A 17,739-nucleotide genomic window follows, 5' to 3' on the forward strand; every position below is an offset into this window, starting at 1 on the left:
CAATTTCCACTTGCCTTGGGGCATTGCCATAGGAAAGAGAAAGGGAAAGAAAGGAGAGATGAGAATCACAGGGACTGGGGGAACCTCGATGCACATTGTGGAATTGTTCTTCATGGATGTTCCATAGAATGTGAATTCTGGCAGTGAATTCCATGTTAATCACCCTTTGGGTGAAGAAGTACCTCCTTTTATCCGTTCTAACCCGACTGCTCAGCAATTTCATTGAATGCCCACGAGTTCTTGTATTGTGAGAAAGGGAGAAAAGTACTTCTTTCTCTACCTTCTCCATCCTATGCATAATCTTGTAAACCTCTCTCATGTCACCCCGCAGTCGACGTTTCTCCAAGCTAAAGAGCCCCAAGCGTTTTAACCTTTCTTCATAGGGAAAGTGTTCCAAACCTTTAATCATTCTAGTTGCCCTTTTCCGCACTTTTTCCAATGCTATAATATGCTTTTTGAGGTGCGGTGACCAGAATTGCACACAGTATTCCAAATGAGACTGCACCATCGATTTATACAGGGGCATTATGATACTGGCTGGTTTGTTTTCAATTCCCTTCCTAATAATTCCCAGCATGGCAGTTGGCCTTTTTTATTGCAATCGCACACTGTCTTGACATTTTACACTGGATTTTACACTGAATCCCCTTGGACTTGTACGCTCTCTCTGCTAGCTTGCTGCTCCACCAGAAAAATCCTGGGCAGCTGACTAATGGCCAAAGGTGTCAAGCATGGTGAAATTCCATTGATATTTGATTGTTTAAGGGTCCTGCCTAACCTGGTCTGGGAAGTATCATGGAGGACCCAACCTTGCTAACTTATTATTCTTTCCCTTCCCACCCCCCTTGCTTCATGGCTCATAATTAGAAGTAGTGAGAACTGAAACCAAGTAATCAGCACCTTCCCATACATTCCTGTAAGGGAGTAAGAGACATCTGGGGAAAGCAAGGACACGGTCCTGATAACGCTATGGGAATGTAGACATTTATGATAGTTTATGTGTGAATGCTACCCCGCAACCCCATCCCTTGGAATCCCTTTGAAGTAGGCCTTAAAAGTATTGTATCAATGCGTATTCAGCATTACTCTCAAGAACCTGTTACCAAAGTATCGGTCTATCAATAAACGCAGTCTTTGTATCAACTTCGACTCGTCATTGAACCCGTATGCTTGACAAAAGGTTGGTTGGAAAAGGCCTTCATCACCTCCGTTTTTGGGGTGGGAGGGGAGGCAGCAAAGACAAAGGGACTTGAGGAAATCCTTGTCAGTACTATCATGTGTCCTGTGGGGGTTCTTTTGGCTTGCAAGGTGGTCTTGAGCTCTTTGTCTGACTTGCAGTGTTTAAAGATGATCCTTGGAGAGGCTTTTAAAAGCGTCTGTCGTCACAAATACTATCGGAGACACAGGGTACGATAATGGGTTAAAAGTGGTAGGATATTTTATGACAAAATATAGATCTTTTTCTGTCAAATCAGTTAGAGCTTATGGCTTGAGTTCCAAATATCCGTCGAATTCCTATCTAAGAGCATGCTTATCGTTTTCAGTGACGAATTCACCCCTGTGAAAAAACTACGGTTGGCAGGATTCTTGAAAGAAGTGATGGCACTTTAAACTAATTCCACATCAAACTAATTCCACACTCAACACAAATGAACAAATCTTCCCGATGATTCCATTTCTTTTGCCATTCGCTTACATTATGGGTCAGCTGTTTCCATTCTCCACTTCTCATATCCTTGATTTTGTTAGATTCATTTGTATTGTTTGCGCAGTTTTTATAATTAATGCATGCGAGCACGCATCATGATTTACGTGCACTTGTGCACACGCTATTTATTTTAATGATGTCCAATGTTTATACATATAATCTCTGTATAATGTTGACTGATCAACAAACGTTTTGAAAGACATGCATTTTTAGTGGAAATACATGCACAAACACACAAAAAAACCCATGCAAAAAGAAAGGATCAAGGCAGTAGAAAAGAATAAGAGTTCAGAAGCACCTTAAAGACTAACAAAATTTGTGGTAGGGCAGGAGCTTTCGTGAGTCATTGACCAATTTTGCACCAGACTTGTTCTTGGGGAAGAGCCCTTTTGCCCCCGGCACTTCTGTCTGTTTTTGCACAAGCTGCCCCAGAGCTGCGAGTTGGCGTGCCACTTTTCTGCAGCAAGTGAGATCCTCTTACAAGCGGTTTCTGCTTGCTGCAGAAAAGTGGCGTGCCAACTTTCAGCTCTGGGGCAGCTTGTGCGAAAACAGAGAGAAGCACCGGGGGCAAAAGGGCTCTCCACCCGGAACAAGCCCTAGTGTGAAATGGATCATTGTCATTCACTTTCTTGAAAGGATCAAGGGTTCGATTTGCACATAGGAGAAGGTAAAATCAAGATGGAGGTCTAAGCGACTCGCCTGCAGGAATAAGAAATGCAAAACTATTCCCATTTCAAAGAGGCTTCAATGGAAGGAGAGATCCCCCCTCCCCGTGTTACATGGAACCCTAACCCACCTCTACCACTCAATGAGGAGACTGATTTGCTAGCACCATCTACTGGAAATCAAAGGACGTGGCACGTTGTGTTTTGGGGAGAGAAATCTGAAAACGACCCTTGCCTGTGAGCCAGTGAGAAAGATGGCACAAGCCCCATCCTCTGCTCAGACGGAGAATCAGAAGTCCAAGCTACATGAAGATATTCAGATTAGTATTGCAGAAGCTACTAAATACCGGACCACACGTATCACAGAAAGGTGGGGACAGGGATCCAGTATAGAGATAGCCTAAGAGAGCACCACTTCAAGCCTCACTGGCAACAACTAGTTTTATGGGAAGCTTAATTTGGGTCCAGTAGCACCTTAGAGACCAAGGGTGGCCAAACTTAATGTAAGCGTCATATGTTTGAGAGCCGCAAGACATAAGAAAAGCCATTTTCAATCAGGCCGGTGGCCTGTCCAGCCCAACACTCCGTCACACAGTGGCCAAAACCCAGGTGCCATCAGGAGGTGCACCAGCGGGCCAGAACCACAACCTCCTCCACCTTCTCCAAGGGAAGAAAAGCGGTGAAAACCAGTTCTAGCTGCCTACAGAATTAACATTCGTTTTCTAAGGCACCTCTGATACATGAGGTGGTGGGGTCACCGTAACTATGGACTAACTCATAGACCAGATAATGCTTGAGTAGCCTCTGAAAAACTGGCTTACAAAGATTTTTTAAATCACTTGGATCAGTGCACAGAGCAAAGTAACTGATGGGAGAGGGGTCCGAACCTGATGGTTTAATTTTTTTAAAAAACAATGAACTCTGCTTTTTTCAGCTTCCTCAGCCGGCTGCCATGACAAACAGCTCTGAATGCAAATGGTGTTTCTTCTCTTTCCCCAGAATGACAGGGATTTAAGGTAATTGAAGTCTGTTTCCCCCTATCCACTTAAGACAGCGGCAAGGCATCAAATCAAAATGTTTCCTGCCGGTGGTATTGCAGCGTTCTGGGGAGGGTTTCTTTTAAAAAAACAGAATTAAAAAATAAAACCCTGCCTAGCCACCTTTCAAAACTATGTCATCTCTGCCTTGTTGTTTTCCGTTTTTCTCGCGAGCGAAAATCCCAGGGCAACGTAGTTTATTGTTTTAATATCTCTCTGACACGAGGCGAAAATATCCCTCGGTGGCTACTTATCTGTCATATGTATTTCGGTGAAAGAAATATCAAGGCAAGGCTGGGGTTGGGAAGCACACCAGAAGACGGCAGCCGGAGCCGCTTGCTGAAAAGAGCAGGCCGAAATGGAATAAATGGGGGGGGGGGGGAGAGAAAAGGCAGCAACTCGGAGAAGCGCCATCTCACATCAACTACCCAGGGCTCTTTGGGAGCCCCCAAGAAAAAGCACTACATTTGAATGAACACTGGTGTTATTGTCCTATTAGAATCTCACTCTCACACTACCTTGCCTTGAAATGGAGCATACACGCCCTTCCCCATCAGTCTTCATACAAACTGCACGCATGTTTTTTTTTTTGTATTATTCATGTGTGTGTGTGTTTCTGCACCTGGAAGTCATGTTGATCTCTGGTGACTGACCCCTACTGGAGCCTGGAGGATATTCAGGGAGGTGGCTGAATAAGCCTGCCCCCACCTCCTGACTGGGTATTTCTAGGACAGTCACCCATCCAAGTACTAACCTCAGTCGACCCTGCTCCGCTTCCAAGATCAGGTGTGCCTGGGCTAGCCAAACTGCACACATCTAAATCCCTTTTTGCGCCTTTCAAATCCTTCCCCCTCCCCAAGTTTGGTGGAAATCTGGAGGCATTTCCATACTGCGCATTTCTTGCAAACCAGCGGGGTGTAGTGGTTGAAGAAGTGGATCGGGATTTGGGAAACCCAGGTCTGAATTCCCATTCTGGCATGGGAGTTTTCAGGGTGACCTTGGGCCAGTCACCCACTCTCAACCTAACTTATCTCACAGGGTTGTTATGAGGATAAAATGGAGGAGAGGAGAACAGCATAAGCTGCTTTTGATCCCCACTGGGATCATATTTTACTTATATGAAATAAGTAAAATAAGAAAATAAATAAATCTCCTACCTTTCGCCAAGATCAGTTCTCTGCCTTCCCATTTTATCACGAAAACAACCCTTGCGAGATGGGTAAGGCTGAGAGCGAGAGAATAGCACAAGTTTCCTCAGGGGACGCCTTGGCGGATTGGAACTCAGCTCTCCCAGCCCCTCATCCGTCACTCTTAACAACTGTGCTACCCTGGAGTCTCCTTGAAAAACTGCACTATTCTATCAAAATTAGTTGACTGTCTTCGAAACCCTGGAAAATGTTTAGCCGAGCAGTAAACCCTGCAAATTTGAGATGGCTTTGGAGGTATGGTAGATGAAAATCAGATAGCAAATTAGCTGGTTCTCACCCCTCTCATTAAAGAAAGGCTCAGATTCTTTTAACTTCACTCAAAATTCCTGCAGACCAGGGATTGACGCGGGGCGGGGGTGGGGTTGGGGGCTTCTCGAGTGCATCAGGGAAGCCCAGCCAATGCACAGCGATGTGTGCATGTCACTGCCAAGTCCCTGGATGTGACATCCTCATGTCTGGAATGTCGGGGCAACAGCCTAGTATTTGGGCAAAAACTCTATGAGAAATTCGGCTTCTACCATAGAGTTTTTGCCCAAGTACCAAAGTATCACCCTGACACCCAAGATGTGATGACACATTGGATTGTTCTCTCTTTTTTGGGCGGCGGGGGGGGGGGAGTTCCTCCCACCGGTCAGCTGATCAGTGGCAGGGGGCGGGACCTGGCAGTGAGGGACCCCCGCTTCCACCAGGGTGTGTGTGTCTGGCAACCTTTATCTAAAACCATAGAAGTCAACAGGCTTAGAAGCACACTGTTGGCTTTCCACCCTAATTCAGAGCCCCACAGAAATTTCCCATGAGCTTTAGCTCCCCTGTTTATTTCAGCAGAAAAAAAAAAGATACAGATTCACATGTACTTTCCCTCCATTGAAATGAATGGGGTAACTTGAGCACTGGAGAATATTTGGGGGTTTCATGAGATTGAAGACCCACGAATGCGGAAGTTCCACGTGAACTCCGGCGCTCCCATTTCTGCTGTAAAATACCCGGATTTGGGGCCCGCAAACTTTAAGAGGAAGAAGGACATTTGAGTTTTAATTATCGGTGTTTCACACTGTTTGCTTTAGTGTTACCCAATGAACGGTCCCGGAGTCCAACAGTGGGGGACATCGAATGAGTGAGTGTGGTCTGAACGGGTGGGTAGGAGTCAATGGTAGCCAAATGGATATTGCTAATTAAAACAGTTAAAATAGAATAGCATTTTAGGGACACAATGGGCTGTAAACTTCCTTCCTATTAATTGAACTCAATGTAATGACATATTGGAATGAATAGCTAGTGATCTGGAAATTCATTTGGACCATTAGTTTAATTACAGAAACTGATGGAAGTTTTCTTAAGACAATTATGGAAAAAAACTGGAGCAGTGTGGGAAGAATTTAGACGCTTCCAAACCACCTAAAATCTCCTTCTTTCTTACTTCCCCCCCCCTTTTGATGAATGTCCGTGGTAGGTCTCTAATTCAGGGATTTGAGTCCTGATCCAGAGATTCTCGTGTTGAGCCACACAAACCATTCTGCTTCTCATAAGAACGGCACAGCTATCAGACGGTCAGTTAGACTGGATAGTGGGGTGCATAAATATCCAGTCCAATCCAAATACCTTTATTGGCATAAATGCATAAATATAAATAAACCCTAAGAACACCTTCCCCGTGTTAAAACATAATGCGCGGAGAGGACATCATTTCTCTAAGCCCAGGCTTTCCCGCTCAGTCTTTCACCTTGTAGGGTTCCCCCGCCACCTAGACGGGGTCCCAGCCTTCTGCCATCCCACCACCAAAGATGGCATCAGGCCCACCAGCCTCAGAATTAGGAAAGAGGGGGGGGGGGGTTCTGGCAACCAGGCCCTTTCCCCCAGATGGGTGCTTTCCCCTTCCCATCTTGACCTTCCCCAAGTCGGGGCTCAACCTAGGGATGCCAGCCTCCAAGTGGGACGTGGGGATCCCTTGGAATTACAGCTCATCTCTAGGCTACAGTGATCAGTTCCCCTGGAGCAAAATCAATGCTTTGGAGGTCCCTGTCCTCCCCAGACTCCGCCCTCAAATCTCCAGGAGTTTCTCAACCGGGAGCTGATAACCCCACTCTTCTACCTGCCAGGGGGACCTAGCTCAACCTCGCCTTATGGCCACACCCTGTGTCAGAGCAATCTGCCTGGGCCCCAGCCATCACCTTCTCCCGGCTTTCCTCGCATGGGCGAGTGGGGCTCCTGTCTGTTTGCCGCTCAACTAGCCAGGGTGGGGTCGAGTTGGGGACGGGCATCAGCTCCCGACACGCGTCAGTGAAGGAAATTACACAGAATTCTCAGTAACCTACAGTTAAGCATTGCCTCCACCTTGGTCGGAGTATTTGTGATAATTCCGTGACACCGCTGCAGCAGCCCGGCCAAGAGCTGGTTGCTTACGGAGAGCCAGCAATACTTAAAACCTATTCTACAGCAATGCGCGAGTGTTTTGGTCGCCTCTCTCTCAAAAGAAAACATTTATCTAGGCAAGGGCTATCGGGAGAGGCTTGCATCGTTCAAAAAGAGAAAAGAAAAAAGCTGGGGCTCGATTGACATTCACAGGCAAAACGAAAGAGAGAGCCATAAGACTGTCTTACTTGTGGATGTGTATACTAGTGAACTGGGGGCACTGTACACGGGAGATCCCTCCTGGTTTGCCTGGCACAGCAGCACCCTGCCTATGAAAGAGAGAAAGAAAGAGAGGAAGAGAGTATGATCTGATATCGGGAAAACTCAAACTAGATCTGATTTAAAAAATAAATAAATAAATAAATAAGCCCCCCCCCCCCCGCCGCCCAATGTGACAAAAAAGCCATTCAACTGTTGGCATGCCATGCTGTTGACTACGAGCAACAACAGAAAGCCCCCCAGACACATTGACTAAGTTGCACACGTGTAACAATAATCAGCACATTGGTCACTCCCCTCCAAGACAGAACAGATTTTGTTTCAAGGTGGGAGGCCGGCACAGCTCCTGCCCTGTTGGCAGCGACTGCGGCTGCCCTCTCTCCATGTCTTTCCTCTCCCAAGCGCAGCCCACCAAATTCAACCTGTTGCTGGCGGAGGAGAGACAGAACCCCATCCTGTCCAAAGAACTATTCCCATCTCCCTGGATTTTTTTTTTTCCTTCAACCAACATCGAAATCAGCCCCATCGATGACGTGGCCTAGACCAGGGATGGGGAATGTCAGGCCTGAGGGCCATTTGCGGCCTTTGAAAGCACTTGGTCTGGCCCTTGGGGAGCCTGAGTGGTGGGCATTCTGAAGGACTGTTGTGGGGTTTGGGGGTGCCTTTAAAGGTCTGCTGGGAGCAACTGCAGTTTCCACATGAAGGGAGGGAGGGAGGGGTGGCAGGGATGGGGGGGTCGGAGCCAGCTATCACCAGTTCAATTTGCACTTGATTATCCCAGATGGCGTGGCCTAATATGCTAATATTAGGGGATGTGGTCTAATAAGCTAATGAGTTCCTGCTGGCCTTTTTCTACAGAAAAAGCCTTGGAGCTAGGCATTTACCTAGGGCAGCAGGCCAGCAAGGTGTGCCAAATTAGGCTCGCCCCACATGACTTCAAATAGAAAAAACAACTATTTGCATGAATTTTGCCAGCCTGAGTCGTTCTCCCTTGGCGGAGCACTGCTTTTTAAATCGGTAATTTTGTATGGCCCGCGAATGACATCATAAATATTCAAATGGCCCTTGGCAGAAAAAAAAGGTTCCCCATCCAGGGAGACTCCACCCTGGCCTAGACGGAACATCTAGCACAAGAGTTAAGCAAACAAAGATGACAAAATCCCTTGGAACAGAGGAAGATGGCCCATTGTGCGGCTGATTCCATCTGGAGGAAGAAGCTCTCCCACCTGAGATCCATCTTGAGAGTCACCGTTGCCACATGGAGCAGACAGATGGGCCGGCTGGCCAGAGATCTCAAGGTAATGGTGAGCTTTTAACGAACTGTAACTTCTAAGTCAAAGCGCCTGCCTTGGAACAAGATCAGCTAGGGCATGTATAGGGCTGATCATGTTTGCAGAGGGTAAAAAGCGCCGATGCTCCCAGATCAGAGAGGCTGTTCTACCGCACCCCATATTGCAAATGAAGTGGTGAAATAAGGTTGCCAATCCCCAGCTGGAGGCAAGAGATCCCCTGGTTTGGAGGACCTCTCCCTGCTTCAGAGTTTTCAGAAAGTAGGGTGAGGTGTGTGCTGAATGTCTGCTGGGCACTTGGTTATGCCCTATGGAGACCGGTTCTCATAGGGTATAATGGAGAATTGGTCCAGGGGAGGTGTGGGGGGGCTGTTCTTTGAGATAGATACACCAAATTTTCAGCATAGCATCAGGTGCCTCTCCTCAAAAAAAATTCCCCAAGTTTCAAAAAGATTGGACCAGGGGGATCCAATTCTATGAGCCCCAAAAGAAGATGCCCCCATCCTCTGTTATTTCCAATGAAGGGAAGGCATTTAAAAGCACCATGGTCCCTTTAAATGTGAAGGCCAGAACTCCCTTTGGAGTTCAATTGTGCTTGTCACACCCTTGCTCCCAGCTTCACCCCCAAAATCTCTTGGATGCACCCCCAAAGTTCTCATATTTCCTGAGCTGGACCTGGCAACCTTTAGTTGACCCTACCTTTCACTGACCCCACCTCTGATCCCTCCTGCAAGATACATTAGGATGACATGGAGACTAACTGGCCCCAAATCACCTAGTAAGCTTTCTGGCAAAGTGGGGATTTGAACACAGGGCCCAGTCCACCATCTTAACACTGGGTCTCTGGACTTCCTGAATCAGAGCTCGGTGTGTGGGAAACTCTACTTGTATATTTCTGTGTGATTGCCTGCACCTATAGTGCTCCTTGCGCAAGCAACATATAAACTTTGCTTTCCCCCCTTAATATTGATGGTTTAATTTAGTGATTTATTTCCTCCCTCCTTTCTTAGCAGTTGGTTTTATTAACCGCCAATTCCAAATGCACAAACAAGTCTGCTAATAAAGCCAACTGTTCCTTATTTCACACCGGGAGCTAAATTTATATATAATTTAACAATGAGCGTCCCCAGTCAATTTCTGCTTTACTACCTACTGCAATTCTGTTAGGATTAATTCTAATGAAGGTCAGTGTTTCTCAAGGTTTCTCACATTGGCATTTAAAGTGAGGGTGTGTGTGTGTGTGTGTGGGGCAAATATAATTATTTCACAGTAAGTTCCCCAAGGGGAGTGGGGGAGTCTGTGCATTTGATTCAATTTAGAAAGACTTAACAAAATAAAATGCACAAATATCCCTCAGAACATACCGCCAAGCTGAAAGCCATGCCAGTTCCATCATTTTCTAGTTCTTTGGCACATCAGTGGATTTTAACAAAAGTTTCACTTCTTTGGGTTTTTTTTAAAAAAAGTATTCCAAGCCACTGCAGCAAAATACCAGGTTAAATGTAAGGAAATACGGCAAAGGGGCCTCCAAGGAAGTGCCGATGGGTACTAGGGACCCTGCCAACACCTTTCTTGGCACTCACCAAGTGCTTTTAGGAAGCGGAAGGGGGTGGATGGGGCCTTTGCTCAGCAAGATTTCTGATTATCTGCATAGATCAAACAGCATCCTGTTAAACTGAGCTTCGGCCTGAATTGCTGAAGGGTTTTATGTACTTTTCGGAATTGTAACTGTTAAGAGTTATGCATAACCTGGATCCCTGGCATTTCATGGTTGGCTCCACCTACTATGGTAGCCATTTTGAGGTTGTGCCCACCGTCTTGCGTCGGAAGTGCAAAAATGCACCCAGGCTCGAAAGGGTTGGGGACCCTCATATATACAAAACTTGGACCAGTTGGTACCTTCTGCTTTTGTCCCCCTCAAATCTACATAGGATGTGGTGAACGGGGGAGGAGTGGAAGATCCAATAGACAGAACCGGGGCCAGTTGGTACCTTCTTTACCAAAGATACACCTGTTGCCATCCTTCCATGGCACTGCCAGTTCAGAAACTGCTGCTGCTTTTTAATTGGAACATCATCTACCTTCTGTACCACCAGATGCTAGGAATGAGCTGAACTTCTGAAGAGTATGGCACCCCTCCCCCTTTACTATGCCACCTCCCACAGGACCTGGCTGTAGACCCACAGCCCTGACAAGTCCACCTTCAGACATTTCTTACTATGCGTTAGTTTCAGGTGGCAGCAGGGGTAGAATTCTAGCAGGAGCTCCTTTGCATATTAGGCCACACACCCTGATGTAGCCAATCCTCCAAGAGTTTACGAAAAAGAGCCTTGTAAGCTCTTGGGGGACTGGCTACATCAGGGGGATGTGGCCTAATATGCAAAGGAGCTCTGGCTAGAATTCCACCCCTGGGTGGCAGCAATGCTGGTCTTCAGTACAATAAATTCAAGGCCAGTAGCACCTTACAGACCAATAAGATTCTTTTGGACATAAGTTCTTGAATGTCTTCGCTCCCTTCATTAGGGAAGAGATGCCCCCTGGAAGTCCTTAGAATTAGGTAGAAACCAGCCTCCCCTTCCAAAGCAACAGAATACCAGCAATGAAAAGGGCAAAACAAAAATGACCACTTTCGAAAAATGAGAAAGCACCTGTTCAACCATTCCTAGTCTCCAACTAGGGTTGCCAATCCCCAGGTGGGGGCAGGGGATCCCCCGGTTTGAAGGCCCCCCCCCCCCCGCTTCAGGGTCGTCAGAAAGCGGGGGTGGGGATTGGAGGGAAATGTCTGCTGGGAATTCTGTTATTTCCTATGGAGATTTATTCCCATAGAAAATCATGGAGAATTGATCCACGGGTATCTGGGGCTCTGGGGGGGGGGGCTGTTTTTGGGGTAGAGGCAGCAAATTTTCAGTATAGCATCTAGTGCCTCTCCCCAAAATATCCCCCAAGTTTCAAAAAGTTTGGACCAGGGGGTCCAATTCTATGAGCCTCAAAAGAAGGTACCCCTATCCTTCATTATTTCCTATGGAAGGAAGGAAATGAAAAGGTGTGCCGTCCCTTTAAATGTGATGGCCAGAACTCCCTTTGGAGTTCAATGATGCTTGTCACAGCCTTGATCTTGGCTCCACCCCTAATGTTTCCTGTCTCCACCCCCAAAGTCTCCTGGCTCCACCCCCAAAGTCCCCAGATGTTTCTTGAATTGGACTTGGCAACCCTATCTCCAACTCCCTCACCGCCCCCCCCCCCCTTTAAATGAATTTATCCTAGGGAGCGATTAGTGAAACGGATTGTGTTGTTTTCTAAACACGGACAGATTAACCCAATATTGTTTAATATTACTTATGTTAATTATACATAGATGTTTGTTTCAAAGCACTGGGAAAAAAAAATAAAGCCGCTGCCATTGTTTTAACAAATGTAGTGTTCAAGTATTATCATACAAATGTTAAAAAAATAAAATAAAAATCCCAGCTAGATGAACAACTCCGATGATGTTTAATGCATTCCTAAAACTTCTGAGGAGCTGTTACAACCCATTACGGCTGAAATATTGGTGTATGAAAAATTAATAAAGCCACCAGAAAATGGAATTCAGCATCTGTACTAGCTATTTACACAGAAAGAATCACCCGGAATTAATTACGCCCCGTGTTACATTCTAATGAGTTTTTCATTAAAATGTACACTATTATGGAAACTAAACAAGGATTATTCAAAGAAAAATGCCAACAGCTGTTTTTTTTTTTTTTACAGAGAGAGATTAAAATTAGTTAATTGGTTATACATTTAAATCTAGCGCAGGGTTAATAGAAGACTATTTATCATTCTGTTTGTCTGTATGTTTGCTATGGGAACTGATATCTACATGACCAGGGCTTTTTTTGTGTGGCAGGAACTCCTTTGCATATTAGGCCACATACCCCTGATGTAGCCAATCCTTCAAGAGCTTACACGCCCTACTGTAAGCTCCAGGAGGATTGGCTACATCTGGAGTGTGTGGCCTAATATGCAAATGAGTTCCTGCTACAAAAAAAAGCTCTGTACATGACTATAGCTAGTCTTCATTTGAGATGGAAAATAGGTGGTTCTGCCCATTCTGGGACATGGCATGCTCTCTGATGTGCAAGGTGTGAACATATATGAACATATGAAGCTGCCTTATGCTGCATCAGACCCTCGGTCCATCAAAGTCAGTCTTGTCTACTCAGACTGGCAGCGGCTCTCCAGGGTCTCAAGCTGAGGTTTTTCATGCCTACTTGCCTGGACCCTTTTTAGTTGGAGATGCTGGGGATTGAACCTGGGACCTTCTGCTTACCAAGTAGGTGCTCTACCACTGAGCCACCATGCCCCGGCTTCATGCACTTGGAAGAGAAGCGCTCTTTTTTTTTTTTTTTTTTGCATGCTCAAACCAGCTCAGTGACCATCCTTACTTTCCTCTCCGTATAGCATCACCCAAATTTTCGTTACCATATCACTCCATCACTTAAACTCCCATTTCCAAGGCCAGTTTATCTCCAACGGTAAGCTGCCTGAGATGAAAGAATGGAGATGCGAGAATATTCCTCCTTCCTTTTTTTGCATTCCTTTCTGCAGTGGTATCGTCCCTCCAATTTTAGCTGTTGGCTTTGAAAATCTACTTGGGTTGAGTAGACCTGTGGGGTAAGGGCCCACAAGTCTTGTTGAACCTATGAGAACTTCTGGAAGATATGCAGCGGGTACCATGGCAAAATGGCTGCCAGAAAGGCCCACACATGGAAGTTCTTTATTATCAATTAATGCCATCCCCATAAGTTGGTAAGAAACAGTATGGACATTGGCAATTTATAAAATAATCCCATATGGTGCGAACAGCTAAACAGGGTGTCTGTCTCAGCCATGGTATCGCGGCATCCTTAGCTGGCTGCTATGCCAATCAGACTTGTCACCTGGAGGGAAGGGGTTAAATGGTTGGTATTTGATAGCCAACAACCACCCTTGGTATTTGGGACAGAAGTGCAAGAAACAATACAGATTTCTATTTCCCTCCGCCTCCTATTAAAAATGAATGTCCTACGCTGTGGTTGTGCCCCGTCTGCTTTTATCCCCCTCAAATCTACATAGGATGTGGTGGAGGGGGAGGACCGGTAGATCCGACTGTAGTTCGCTTGTCAATGACCCCTGACCGCTCACTATTATGTTCAAGGTTTTAGAAGTTGATTTACGTCGAACAGCTCCACTTTTGACTTTAATTGTCTGCTCAGAGTTGTCAGGACATAACTATATTTTAAATTTGCATTGCATTAGGGGGCTCTTTCCGCCCCCCCGCCCCTCCCCCCCTTCCGTCTATTGATCTTGTCTTCTGGAGTAATTTAACTCCATTCTAATTTTCTTCCACACACAGGCCGCTCTCTATCCAAGGAGGTGAGTTATGCGTATTCAAGAGGCGCATCTTATGAATCTTGTTAAGGTTTACCGCCTTATAGCCCGCGCTGATGGAATATTTAATCAAAGAAATGAGTTGGCAGATATGATGTACAACGCGGTTAAGCCTTGTGGTGTGTGTCTTCACCGCCAATTGAGAAACGGGGGAATGTGCTATTCATCAGTGCCATCCTGACAGCTTTGTATAACCTTCTCCTCTCTCCCCCTTCTCTCTCCCCCCCCCAAAAAAAAACTTATTTATCAAGATTAAAGATATTTTAAATCAACAGTTTCTCCATAGATATATCATCTTTATTTCCAAAGTGGCCAAATTTTTCATCATTTAGTAGCAGAGAAAAAGGAACTTCTCACCCTGACTATGAAGAAGCTTGAATTTCCCATGTAATTTTTTTTTTGTAAAAAAAAAAAAAGAACATGGTAACATTGGGAACTACCTCCCTCCTGCCCCCCCCCCCCAAACCCCAACACGCACCCTACTACTGCTTCCTTTTCCTTTATCGGCAATGTGTCACCCTCCCCTGTTGGTGGTCAACTGGATGATGCATCAGTCAAGCAATCCAGCACTAACGTTCCATAGTCTCCACAAAACCCTGTGTGCCACCATAGCCAATCAGTGAGGACAAATGAGGTCAGGGACAGTGATGGCCGAGGAGGGCCGCCGGCATAAAAACGACACAAATAAGTTTGCTGTAAGGTTTCAGATCTCTGAAAAATGGGAGGCGCCTCTAAACATTCATGCAAACGGATTTAAACCAAAGCCCGTTCTTCACTCAAGCCACCCAAAATAAGTAAATGCCAGTAATTAGGGGGGGGGGGACAACTCTAATGGGAAGTTCTACCCCTTTCGCTGTTAGAGCAAGACATCATAATTCACACCACTAAATTCATAACATTCTAACGGTAATTAAAGATTCTCATTAAGAGGGCCAAATACCTCACCCCTCAAGGTTGCCTATAAAAAATGTGTGAGGTTGTACGCCAAAAATCGATAACCTGCCGTTTTATAATTAAGAGACAAAATAAATGTAAGGGGAAAGTCTACTAAATTAAGAAAATTACTTTCTGGAGAGATTGAGAATATTGATTTTAATTTACAAAAATATGTGAACTCTTCATAGGCGGCTCTTTAAGGCAATTAGAGGTTGGGTTGTTAATTCTGCATAAGATTGAAGGGGGAATCGATAATCACAGTATGGGCATATAACAATATTTGCCATTCCGCTGAAGTGTCCAATATCAAGCAACCGATGTCTATAATTTAGTCTGGTCATTTGGAATTGGGTTTGGTTGATTACAGAGGTAAAGCTAATGATTAAGGTAAAACTTCTGATTAAGGATACTAGTAGGTACCCACAAAACAAGAAGACTCTTATCCTGTTGGATTGTCAGCCTCAAAAGCAGCCATTTTCTTCAGGGGAACTGATCTCTGTTGTCTGGAGATCAATTGTAACCCTGAGAGATGCCCAAGTGCTTCTTGGAGGTTGGCATTTCTCCTTATCCTGCCTTTAGAGCTGAACTGTCATATGCCATTCACTACTGCTTCCTTTTGCATACAGCAGGAAAAAGAGGAGTTTGAGAAATGAAACAATTTGCCATTACAAACCCTATACGCAATTAATATCAGAGAATCCTCCAGCGAGGCGGGAATTACATCTGCTACCGCGCTGTGGGTTGGGCCCAATGAAGCATTTCCCTTCTCTAACTATTGTGATCCTCAACAATTCTCGAGCGAGGGAGAGACAACCTCACCCAAGACCCAGAATCAATTCCAATCTGGTGGCAGAAATGCACATTGTTCAGCCACTGCTGGGTAAGAGCCGAGTTCTTCACCTTACTCCCGCCTGTCCACCATGTCGCGGGACATAATCCCCTTGTGAAATTCCATCACCCCAAGTACTGGCTGCTCACTGCTATTGAATGGGGGAAGGGAAACACACAGCATACACTATAGATCAGGAGAGAACTTGGTAAAGCGAATGATCTAGATAGATCCAAATAGGCAGCTGTGTTGGTCTGAAGCAGCAGAACAAAACAGGAGTCAATTGCACCTTTAAGACCAACTTAGTTGTCTTATTTTGTCCTATTTTGTTTTAATGATTTAGGTAAAACTTCCGATTAAGGATAAAGCAGGTACCCACAAAGCAAGAAGACACTGTTAATGGGTTGCCAGAAACTATTGTTCAGGTAGCAGCCATAGTGTCCCTATTAACAAGCACTTTCCTCTTTTGCAAGAAGTAACGCAACACCTGACATGCAGGTAAGCTAAGGATCATTCAGCTTGGGGGTGGGGGGTGGGGGGGATACCTCTGGTTAAGCCAGATGCTAGAAGATCTGTGGTTGGTGATATGTCCCCCCCCCCCTTTGGAAATAACAATTCAGAGAGGCTTTGCGTTGAATCAAGACCATGATACATGAAGGGTTTTTAAAAATCTTTTGTCTGTGCATAATTTTCCTGACTTATTCCCCACTTCCTAAACAGCCAGGTGTCATGGTGGCTAATGCGACAGGCTAAAACTTGCTAGAGCCAGATTCATATCTCCACTCCGGAAGTTTCACCGTGGGCCTCTCAGCCTAGCATACTTCACAGGGTTGTAGAGAGGGCAAAATGGAACAGGGGAGAAACTTGTAAGACCCCTTGAGCTCCTTGGAGACAAGGCAGGTTTAAAAAAAAGCAAAAAAGAAAGAAATGCAGATGTTGGTCCCATGTAGAATAAAGAGTTCCGTAGCACCCATTAAAATTAACAAATTTTGTTGGAGGATAAGTTTTTGAGAGACACAGCTCTCTTCATCAGAGGTGTCTGATGAAGAGAGCCGTGTTTCTTGAAAGCTTATGCTACAACAAAATTCGTTAGCGTTAAAGGTGCTACTGAACTCTTTACTATTTTTCATCAACAGTCTAACATGACTAACTTCTCTGCACCTGGCCCCATATAAGCTGCCACATAAGCAATTCATATGATTCCATCCTGTGGTGGAAATGCAGGTGAAAGGAATTATCTGTCTTTGGGGAAGAATAGGGAAATAATTAACCCCTGCCCTGTTGTGCCATGGCCCCAGTTTTGAATTTCAGCTTTGGCTATTATTTTGTTGTTGTTCAGTCACACAGTCGATTCCGATTTTGCGATTCCGACCCCATGGGCCAAGTCACGCCAGGCCCTCCTGTCTTCCACCATCCTCTGAAGTCAGCTCAAATTCGTATTAGTTACATCAAGCTATTATTTACCAAGAATAAAAAAAAATGGTAACCATATCATCTCTTTGATTACCACTGGTATATTTCTTTTCCTTAATATATACAAATAAATAAACATCTGTCACTGACTAGGCAGCGGTTTTACGAATCAGTTCATGAACGTGATACAAAGAAGCAAGACACACTTTGGGGTCAATTTCCTTTTGTACTGCAACAAAACACATGCACACACAGAAATGTAGTCTTACCTGCATAGAATTCTGGGCTATAGACTGCACCAACAACTGGATTTAATTTCCAACCTACAGTAAACATATAAAACGAAAATTGAGCTACGGTTATAATAGGAGTTCATAATTATTACGGGTTGCTTTTTATATATATATACACAGGGAGAGAGAGGGAGTGCAAAAATATGACTATCCATAAAACGGTTATGATAAAGTTCTGTAGGCAGTTATATGCTTCATGGCACTCTGGAAGAAATGGTCAAAGGAATATCCCTTTAATATCCTCTGGATATGAAAAATGAAATATGAATAACAATAAAATGATTCCCCCCCCCCAGGGGATAGAAACAACTTTTTGCACAT

General features: G+C 45.1%; 1 protein-coding gene across 26 annotated transcripts in view; it reads right to left on the reverse strand.

Annotated features, from left to right (window-relative positions):
- RBFOX1 (RNA binding fox-1 homolog 1) overlaps positions 1-17,739 on the reverse strand; it is a 1,171,625-nt gene that overhangs the window by 81,651 nt on the left and 1,072,235 nt on the right. For 19 of the 26 annotated variants that reach the window (XM_060260432.1, XM_060260436.1, XM_060260441.1 and 16 more), the window contains 2 exons: positions 17,395-17,448; positions 7,216-7,296 (listed from right to left, as the gene is read on the reverse strand). In XM_060260432.1, coding sequence (XP_060116415.1) covers positions 7,216-7,296; positions 17,395-17,448 — 135 coding nt within the window. The remainder of the gene's footprint in view (positions 1-7,215; positions 7,297-17,394; positions 17,449-17,739) is intronic. The other 7 variants (XM_060260455.1, XM_060260452.1, XM_060260440.1 and 4 more) reach the window with 1 other exon arrangement.

This window comes from Heteronotia binoei, chromosome 20 (genome assembly GCF_032191835.1).
Source record: "Heteronotia binoei isolate CCM8104 ecotype False Entrance Well chromosome 20, APGP_CSIRO_Hbin_v1, whole genome shotgun sequence".
In the NCBI taxonomy this organism is placed as follows: Eukaryota; Metazoa; Chordata; class Lepidosauria; order Squamata; family Gekkonidae; genus Heteronotia; species Heteronotia binoei.